The sequence below is a fragment of the Camelina sativa genome, chromosome 14 (genome assembly GCF_000633955.1).
Source record: "Camelina sativa cultivar DH55 chromosome 14, Cs, whole genome shotgun sequence".
Taxonomy (NCBI): domain Eukaryota; kingdom Viridiplantae; phylum Streptophyta; class Magnoliopsida; order Brassicales; family Brassicaceae; genus Camelina; species Camelina sativa.
In genome coordinates, this window is record NC_025698.1 from 13,240,065 (window position 1) to 13,250,111 (window position 10,047).

Consider the following 10,047-nt stretch of genomic DNA (forward strand, 5'->3'; position numbering starts at 1 on the left):
AAGAAATTGCCAGCGATGATGATCAAATCATAACTTTCGTTCTTCCGAGATTTTAAATCATGCGGAAAAATTATGGAGACCTGAACTGAGCTTTGAGGCAATTTCTTCTTAATTATCTTTGTTTTCGTTCTTTTTTTTTTAATTACTCATAAGTTGCTGATTAATTTCTTGGAATTGACGCATATTACATAAAGTTTGTATGGTCCAACACTTGACCAAAATAGAGCTTAACCAGATAAACAAACCGGAGATGGTTTTAAAACATTTATTGAAAACAAGAAAATATTGCGATAGATAAAAAGATAGAGATGGATGGACTGTGATTTAGTCTTGTCACAGTATTTTTAATGACTCGATCGTAATCATACATGGCGCCTGCAGAGAGTGACACCATCACCAATGGAGACTTGAGAGAGCTCAATGCGAGGATCAGCAGCAAGCCGCTTGTTCAAGTCTATTAGGGTTTCTCTGTTCTCCCTCATGCGCTCTGGCACGCTTTCCTCTTCCTCTGCCACGAACCCAAACCACAATGTGTTATCAAACGCTATAATTCCACCAACCTTCACCAGCTTCATTAGTCTCTCGTGCATGTTGCCATAGTTTTGTTTATCAGCATCAACAAATGCGAAATCAAACTCCGGTTGTAGATTCTCCTGATGGTTCCATCATCATACGTATACGTACATACATACATAAACGAAAAATAAATAATCAGGGAAGTGCGTACGTAAGAATATTAATTCTAGAAACATGATTGATGATGTAAAGGATCACGTACGCTTAACATTTTGTCTAAGGCCTGAACACCATCAGATTGGATGAAAGTGATCTTGTGATCAACACCTGCGTNTTGATGAACTCTAGACCCATCTCGTAAGCATCTTTATCAATGTCTATTCCAGTAACCTGTATATCCAAAGAGTAAAATTTGATACCGATGTTAATTAGCTCTTATTATTATTTTTCGCTTATTTGATTTCGAGGAAATTAATCAAGGAAGACTATACATACATGCCCATCCTCAGGCAATGCAAGGGCTGTCGTGAGCAGTGAGTAACCCGTGAAAACACCGAGCTCTAGTGTCTTCTTGGCATTCGTTATCTTTATAAGCATTGATAGGAAATGCCCCTCATCAACGGGTACCTCCATCAGGCTCCTGCGCATATAAACGTCGAAACATTTTTTCATTACCTAAAATCAATGAATTGGTTCGATTGTTTTTTAATCTGTCTTAGAGCAGCACCAATGGTGAGACTCTCATTTTGGGTTCTAAAGAATAAAATCTTAATATTTTAATATAATTATATATTTTTTTTTTGAACCAAAAAAGGATTAAACCATTAGCCAGACTTACATTAGAGGTTATAGAAATATGGACAATAGAGGTTGCAGCCAGACTTACATATATCCATACTTGTGGACTGTAGCTTCTCGTAAGTTCTTGAGCTGTTCATGCTCTCTTGGATACGCCGCCGTTTTGTAGATGTACTGCACAACCACAACCGTATATAATATAAGTATTGGTTCGGATTTAGCATTCACGGACAATCTTTAATCATTAAACGATAAAGCTTGATCTCATCAGACAAAACTAAACAGTAAGTAGTACTGAAAACTTTTTTTTTTTTTAAAGTGACTAGCTAGCTAAGAAACCTTTTTGAGAGCCTCGCTCTTGAGAATCCCGGTGGGCGCAATCTGTTGTTTCTCCATAGAGCTCTTTTTTCTCTCTCTCTCTCGGTGACTTCAACTTCCAGAGCTTTGATACTCTATTTAAAGAGACTTAAACGTAGACAAACTTAATGGGCTAATAAATATCAACAGCTTTTTTTCTTTTTTTTCTTCTTTTTGAATAATTAAAAGCTCCGAGTTACATTCCAAGCGTCACACAAACCGAGAACCTGTATAGGCTTTGCTTGAAAACCTTTAGCTTGATGGTAAGAACTTTATTGTTCACGTTCCTCATTTAGTTATCTTACCAAATCACACAGGATCTCTCGCGTAATCCTCCATTTACACTCTCATATCTATTCCACCAAATTAAATCACCCGAATATCTCAATGTCTTTTTACTTTGGCTGTATTTCTTACTCACTTTAAAGTAGGAAATGCTCAATTTCTTGTCTGTTCCATCAAGTCTGTTTGGTCTTTTGTAACTGAAACCATTTTTTCTTTTGGTATATCGTTTAACATTAAAACCGAAAAAAAAAAATCACTTGTACTTATGTTTCATGAGATTGGAAAGGTAAAGGGAAAAAAAGAAGAATCTGAAGCTCTATATTTTGTTTTTGTCAACAATTTCAAGCTCTATATTTTAAGACACTATTCGTAGTAAGAAACATATCAAAAACTTTTTTAGTTAGGAGACAAGTAACGGATCTAGAAGATTGATCAGTAGATAACATTCTGTATAAACAGTATAAGCAGACTCGTGGGGATGTGATCCAACGGCTGTGGAGGTGGAGCGTCAGCGTTAGTGTTGAATAGAAAAGAGCAAAATATTAATAAAGAAGCTAATAAATAGACTTGTCAATGGTGAGTTGCTACGTGTACGATGGGAAGAAACACAATTATCCATCTTCAACAAATTAAACAAAACAAAAAAACAACCAAAAAGGGGTATTACTATAATAGGACCGACCCCTACACGACTCGTTCTGTTCAAATGTCACTATATCAGCCATTTATAGACGTTTTTGCAAAGGGTGAATATCGACGTATGGTAGAAAATCTCGAAGTACATCGATGTCGGCCAGAAAACAAAATAGCAACAAATAAAATAAAATAAAAAAACATAAAAAAATAGCAAAAAGGGGACTAAAGAATTAAAAGGCATTATCGCATATGAAATCTCTTTATAAATCCTATTTTCTATTCTCGGAGGAAGTCACAATTTTTATGACAAGATAAAGATGAAATCGGGATAAAATCGTGGACTGAGTTAATTGAGTCAATATACATATATAGTCGAGTGGAAGGGATCGATGAGCGAATCATGGGGAGGACGAAACTGGGATCATAACCGGTGACTTTGTCTTCCATTGTGTGTTGCCCTCTCCTGGTCCTGGACCAGGCATAAATGTTTTAATTTTCACTAAAAGTAGTAATAAGGAAGGAAACAAAAATAAAAAGTGAATGCTTGAAATAAATACGCATAAACATATGGTCCTGGAAAAGAAAACAACGACAATACCTACCTTGTTTTGTATCTAGAACCTGGGAAAAGTAGCTAAAGTTTTTGCTTCCTTGATTCAAAATGACTAGGCAAATTTTGCCAACTCACCAAAAGCATATTTTATGAAATGGAGGCCGATTTATTTAAAGTTGTAACTTGTAAGTATGGATTTGCCTAGCTTGGTCCCAAAGTGTCGGTCATACTAAATTTATAGGTTTATTGATTATGTTTGTTTAAAGGTATTTACATTGGCAGTAGAATCAATGAATATATATGCAATGCAACTTAACTATATTATGTCAACATATTGAAATTATGCTTATACTCATCCGAGATCATATATATATTTCTAATGAAACATATCAAGAAACAGAATGGTTGAAGTACTATATGACAAACATGAAACAATGCAGAATAGGCGGACAACTTACAAAGATGCAAGTGACAATTTGGCATATTGAGCACAGTGGGAGGAAGTAGGTTTGGCTCGAGAAAATGTAAAGGAATATGGATCAGACGGAAAAGTGTTGGAGAACTTGACATGATAATGAGAGGAGCTCCCTAGCTAGTGACTGCCTGAATAAATCGAAGAGTTTGGAATGGAGAGAACACTATATAAGAGGATATAAACTTTCTTATTAATTAGGGTAAGCCATTTTAGTTTTAGAAGAAAAGTGAGGTTAATTAATTTCTATTGAACAAAAAAATAAATATTCTTGTGGATTTCGCAGGTGAGTGAACAAAACAAATACATTAGTTGTCGTTTTGTAAGTAAGCTTAAAGTAGATTATGAATTGTTTAGAGGCAAATCACTATGGGTGATGATGTTGCATAACACTGATCAAACAATCTTGTAACATACTTGGGTTGGTGAAACCCTTGAACGGCTACACCCACTTGCTATACTGATAAGTTGCTATCAATGGAAGTAAAGAAAAACGTAGTACGAAGATACCTAACGCAAATTTGTGGACTATGTTTCACGTGGAATTTATCATCGAAGTCAAATTATTAGTAGTTTCAAAAAAATATAAATTTCAAGTAAAAATAATAAAAAAAAAAATCCGAAATGCAAAATAATTACCATTAACTAATTATCTGCTTTTAAAAAGTACTATAAAAAAAAAAAAAAAAAAAAAAAAAAANAAAAAAAAAAAAAAAAAAAAAAAAAAAAAAAAAAAAAAAAAAAAAAAAAAAAAAAAAATCTACTAAAAAAACATTATGGGCTGGTTTGGAAAGATCCAATAACAAAGGCCCATTATATATATACTCAAAGAGAGAGAGAGAGAGCTAGGGTTTTTTAGTCACTCCTCAGCCTCCCTCTTCTAATGTAGCCAGCCATATAAATAGCGTAGTGAATGAGATCGTAACCTTATCAAAATCACTCAGTTTTATTAATCGTTTTATTTGTTTTAGTCTTCGTTTCTTTTTTTTTCCTTTTTTCCCTAACGTTTTGCTTTTTAAGATTTTAGAAAATGAAATTGCCTTTGGATGCGATGATGATCAAATCATAACTTTCGTTCTTCCGAGATTTAAAATCATGCGGAGAAATTATGGAGACCTGAACTGAGCTTCGAGGCAATTTCTTCTTCTTTTTTTTTTTTGTAAAATCAGAATCGAGCTGTTTTTTTTTTTTGTGGGTAAAAAAACAAACTCTGATGATGTGAAAACTTAAAACTTTCGTTCTTCTGAGATTTCAATGTGCTGAAAAAAATTGGAGACCTGAACTGAAGGAGTTAATTTTTTCTTAATAAAATCGGTGTCATGATTATTTATGATGGATGAGCTTTTGTTTGTTTTTAGAGTTTTGGATCTGAGTCTCTCTTCTACAAGCGTAGCAAATAAATTGTGTTGATTTGCGAAACTCGATGTTAAGAAAAATCTGGGCTAAGGTTTAGAATGAATATTTCGTGCTTGTACTTTGGCCTAAATATCAACTTAATGAATGAAAACAGAACCGGTTTTGTCCCATTATTTGAAGACTAATTCAGATTATCATTAAAAAGGTGATTCTATATTTTATGAGCCAGGATCAAATTATTTGATTTCATTATACATGAGCCTAAGTATACCAAATCCAAGCATGGAACCTTTAGGTCTCAAATGTGATTTTAGCGCCGACAAAGAATGTGACATACCAAATAGTAAGCAAACCTTTGTACTTTTTTAAAAAATCTTTATAACCAACAAACAAATAATTCAGTTATTGATGAACATTTTAGAAGACAGAAGGACGAGTAATATAAAAGTGTGATCCGTACTTCTTTTTACTGAAGTCTAAAGGGAATAATCAAAATTTACCACTCTACATATCATCGCCATTGCAAAGCCAAATTTTGTAATTTATCATTAGTTTTTTTTTTAGATTGCACCATTTTCATTGGCTAAACTGAACAAGGGACATGCTAACTAGATTTCTTTCGGACCATCTGTATTGGACTCGGAAGTTATTTTTCCCACTGTTTTAAACCAATTGAGAAAACCCTAAAACAAAATTCGATATTTTGTTCCACTATTCAATTTCCCTCGCTAGCTACTGTTTTACATGCTCCTCCATACAAAAATCTGAAAAACGAAAAAAGAAAATTGCGAGTTTGGCATGAGCGTATATCTAAAGTCTTGCAAGTCATATCAAACTCGGCAGAAACCAAATGACAAAGTAGACGGCATGGCCATGGAATGGTTAACAGTACGTGTACAACAAATGCAGTGTTCAATACCAGCCATTTGTCTCTCTCTCTCTTCATTGAACAAACCCAAGTATCTGCGAATTCATCAGTCTACTTCCGATCTCTCCGCTTCCGTTCTGCTCTCTGCCTCTTCTCCTCTTCCCATTCACGGTCATACATTCTATACCAAGGTCAAGGAAATTACTAATCTTGTATTTGGATTTTGCAACTCTGAAGATACCATTTAATGATGTATCATATATATGGGTTTGATTCATGATGCAAACTCAAGCAGAGAGATTATATAAGTTGGCAACGGGGCTCTTTTTTTTAAGGATACGGTTCAGGATCACGGCGAGCCATCTTGCTGGAAGCTTCTTTTCCAACAAGTCTGATGCTTGGCTCTTCAAGATAACCTCCGTGTTGAATCATACTACTGCTCTTTCGCTCTCTGCCTTCGTACGATGATGGTCCCATACCAGTCGATAAAGAGGATTGATGTGGTGGCATGGGAGAATATTCCCCTGGCTCAGCAGATGAAACCTGTTGCTCCCTCTTAAGCTTCCTTCTCTTGGATGCTTCAAAATCCTCTTTCAGAGGGAGGCTTTTTTCCCTTTCTCTTTCTCTTTCTTCACCCTGCATCAAGTAGAAAATAAGATTATCATTCATATGCTCAAAAAGGGAGATCATCACGGACAACACTCCATCACGTTTCGCTTTTTTCATGATAAAAAAAACTGATCAAATGTGAATCACCATAACACAAAAGTAGATAAGAGAAAGAACCATGAAGATGCAACTACAGCAAAAAATTCTTCAGTTCTCAATATCAATAGGGGTATGTATTGAGGGAGCTATGTTACCTTCACAGTGATTGATTCTCGGTCATCTCGCTTTCGGTCACGGAAATCGTCATCTCTTCTACGTTTTGCATCATCCACAGAAACTGATGAATTCTCTTCAGAGCGTCGTCTCTCTCTTTCGTCATGCCTCGGGGAAAGCCTCTGAGAATGCCTTGAACCTCCAGCCCTTCTTTCGAGGTCTTCTTTTGCAGCCATAGAATGTGGAACGATGTTAGGTGGTAAAGGTGGAGGTGGGGGTAAACCTTGAGAATGAAAATGATCATCAGAATGAGATTTCTCTAGTGATGCCTCACCATGACGCAGTTTGCTTCTATCATCTTTGTTTCTTTCATCCTTGTTTCTATCATAACTCCTAGTTGTTCCTTTATCTAGACCCTTCTCAACAGATCGCTCTCTACCATGACGCTCCAAAGATTTGTCTCTTGCTTTCTCTACATCATCTCCGCGAGGTTTATCAGAACGCTCAACTCTTTCTCTATGGTCTCGGTCCTGTCTTTCATTACCCTTATCCTTTGATCTATCTTGATCCCTATGTGTGCTTTGGTCATCAGTAACTGTTTTGTTTAAATCCAACCGAGCGTCTGTTGATCTATCTCGATCATTTGATCGAGGCTCACTGTCATGCTCTCTGTGCTCAGCATCTCCTTTACGACGTTTACTTATTCTCTCACTATCTTCAACAGCATTAGTTCGTTTCTGTAACCTATCACTCGATCTCACAGAAGAGACGATTTCATGCCGAGGGGAATGAACAGTCCGAGAAGATTGCTTTTGTGCATCCGAAGCTTCAGCACCGTCGTCTTTTACTGCATCAGAAATTAAAGTCAGAATATCTGACAAGTCCATCCAACTTACATTAGCATCCACAAACATTTAATGATTTTGTGGGTGAGATCAAACCTTTGGACGAACCAGAAGCTATGCTACCATTGGCTGCTGTGCTGGAAATAGATTTGGTCAAACCTGATTGCCTGCTCTCCAAATAAATAAGCTCTTTTTCAGCTGTGGATGTTCTTCCACCAGCTTTACCGGACTTTCCATCATCTTTTCCAAAATCTTGCTTTGTAGATTTGTTCACTGATGCACTTCGTTTAGAGGAAGGTTTTAACTGCCAGCCAAAAACATTTATACATAATACAAAGTTAGAAACCAAAAATTTCCTGAAAATGCTGATTAGCTGAATTTTTTCAGCCACCAATTTCCAACACAAAAAAGGTTGAGGTGAAGGCTAAGAGTGTTAGATTGTAGCATACTGCATCATCCTGGGATCAAGACAATTGACCTTAGCGCCCTCACTCACAACCCAGACTCACACCCCAGGCCAACGTGATAGATTAAACACAGTACTTATGTCTACACGGTAACCCCACATATAATTTTTAATCATCACTTCCCCTAAATAAATCCTAACTGTCAAGAAAATAGAATTGGCTCTAGTAAACCAAATAAGATAGAATGGGCAGGATAATTTCCTACATAATTTTGGTGAACACATGCTAGTGACAAATTTGGGGTTGCTTGTTTTTTTTTTGAGGGGAAAAGCAGGGGTTGCTAACTACAAATAAAAGAGAAAAGCACACAGCCATACCTCGGTTTCAGAATACTTTGAAGCAGCTTTGACAGGATTTTCATCAGATATTTTGGGTGTTTCATCTGTTTCCTTTTGTTCCACTGATTTCTTAGACATGGATGATTGGGCATCCAATGGATTGCCCCCCTTTGATTTAAGATTTCCTTGATCAGATTTTGAAGATAAACTGTCCGATCTTCCATCTAGAGGTTTAGTTTTCAATAACTGGTCCTTGACCAATCCACCAGACTCAGTCTGCTGGTTAACACTTGCTCTTTCCCCAGTTGGTTCACCATGGGAGACACCAATTAACAAGCCATTCTGGGAAGAAGCATGTTTTGGAGCATGTACTGGCGGGGCCTTTAGTTCAAGGAAGCCCATGCTAAATTCTTCATCTGTAACCCAATGTGGCTGCAAATAAAAGACATTCAGTGAAATTCCATAAAACACTAAACATGAAATTGCTATGGTTAGAACTCACTTTTCTTGCAGACAGAGCTGCGGCAACACCAGTTGCTAAGACCTTAAGGTCCTCTCGTTCATCATTTTTAATCTTGGCTACCTGCGATACCAGACCATCAAATAAAGGAAACATTAATTTTTTTCATGAAGAAAACAGAGGGACAGATAGAAATCACACTAATTAAAAGCAGATTCAAAAGACAGGAACACTGGCTAGTAAAGAGGTACTTGCCCGTTTCTCAAGGTTTATCCCAGTTTTCCGAGTAACTGGGAAAACACCAGATATTTTTGTTAACATAATTAGGGCATTACGAATCTCCATATACTCGTTAGACTCCAGACACTGGATCAAAAGCCGTGTGATTCTTCCACTCCATTTCCAGTGTACCTTTCAGAGAGATCAACAGATGAAACAGACATGAAACACAAAGGAGCAAGACTTTGTTACCAGTAATTAAAGCAGAATGCATAATAGCTAAATACAGTGGAATTACATAGGGAATCCACAAATGAAATGGAAGATATCAAATCACAGAGCAGAAGCACAGCAGTTCCATAAAATTAAAAAAGGTATTTTTAACTACTTTTCTAGGCGTCATACCATAAGTTCAACAAATCAATATAACGTCCAGCACCAATTAAAATAACCGTCTAGTTAGTCTAAGATTTACTCAAGCCCTAAGCCCTACATGATAAAAATATCGGAGAGTCTTACATGTCATAATATCTTTCTGAAAGAATCATAATACAGAGAAAATGCACTGTAAGTAACTCAGGAATTGACTACAGATAAGAGGGTGTGAACAAACTCTTCACTGATTTGGCTTCAGCCACTCATCGTATATCATAAATATATTATTCCTGATACGCAACCCCTTTTTCCCTTCACCCTAAACTCTTATCAAAAAATGATACTTCCCTTTTTTTCTAGGCTATTGCGATCTACAAGTTAGCCATTAATACTTTCCAGAAATATATTAAAATGCACTTCTACATGTGGTTTATCATAACTAAGAATACTACATTATAACAAACAAGAATGCTCGAGACAATTATAGAGTTTATGTCACCTAAAACCTGAGACAAGGTATAAAGTATACCACTAAAAGTAACATAAAAATACAAGTCAAGGGTCAGAATTTCTAACCTTCACAAATTGTCCAAATGTGACACGCTGGCTGTTCGGGTATCTGTAATAAACAGCAAACCCTGGCATATTTCCGCACTCATGTTCATAGACTGATTCCTTACTCTGAGAAAATATTAGAGACAACAACAGCATTAGAAACTAGGTTAGAAAGAAAAACCCAA

General features: G+C 36.2%; 1 protein-coding gene and 1 pseudogene across 2 annotated transcripts; both read right to left on the bottom strand.

Moving 5' to 3' along the window:
* Nucleotides 158-1,747, bottom strand: LOC104741300 (annotated as a pseudogene).
* On the bottom strand, nucleotides 5,651-10,009 carry LOC104741301 (THO complex subunit 2-like). Of its 2 annotated transcripts, XM_010462118.2 has the most exons (9): nucleotides 9,884-10,009; nucleotides 8,969-9,124; nucleotides 8,756-8,836; nucleotides 8,293-8,685; nucleotides 7,605-7,812; nucleotides 6,998-7,510; nucleotides 6,705-6,883; nucleotides 6,182-6,477; nucleotides 5,651-6,022 (listed from the first exon to the last, which is right to left on the bottom strand). In XM_010462118.2, the coding sequence occupies exons 1-9, from the start codon at nucleotides 9,950-9,952 to the stop codon at nucleotides 5,953-5,955; spliced, it is 1,965 nt and encodes a 654-aa protein (XP_010460420.1). In that variant the 5' UTR covers nucleotides 9,953-10,009; the 3' UTR covers nucleotides 5,651-5,952. The 2 variants fall into 2 exon arrangements, with proteins under 2 accessions (XP_010460420.1, XP_010460419.1); XM_010462117.2 differs by having other exon boundaries at nucleotides 6,705-7,510.

What these genes read in the sequence shown, in the direction of transcription:
- LOC104741301 (XM_010462117.2), bottom strand. Translation starts at nt 9,952, where the DNA reads ATGCCAGGGTTTGCTGTTTATTACAGATACCCGAACAGCCAGCGTGTC. An exon ending in GGATAAACCTTGAGAAACGG is followed by an intron (nt 8,837 to 8,968) that starts GCAAGTACCTCT and finishes CTGGTATCGCAG; the next exon opens with GTAGCCAAGATTAAAAATGA. An exon ending in GCTCGCCGTGATCCTGAACC is followed by an intron (nt 6,023 to 6,181) that starts GTATCCTTAAAA and finishes ACCTTGGTATAG; the next exon opens with AATGTATGACCGTGAATGGG.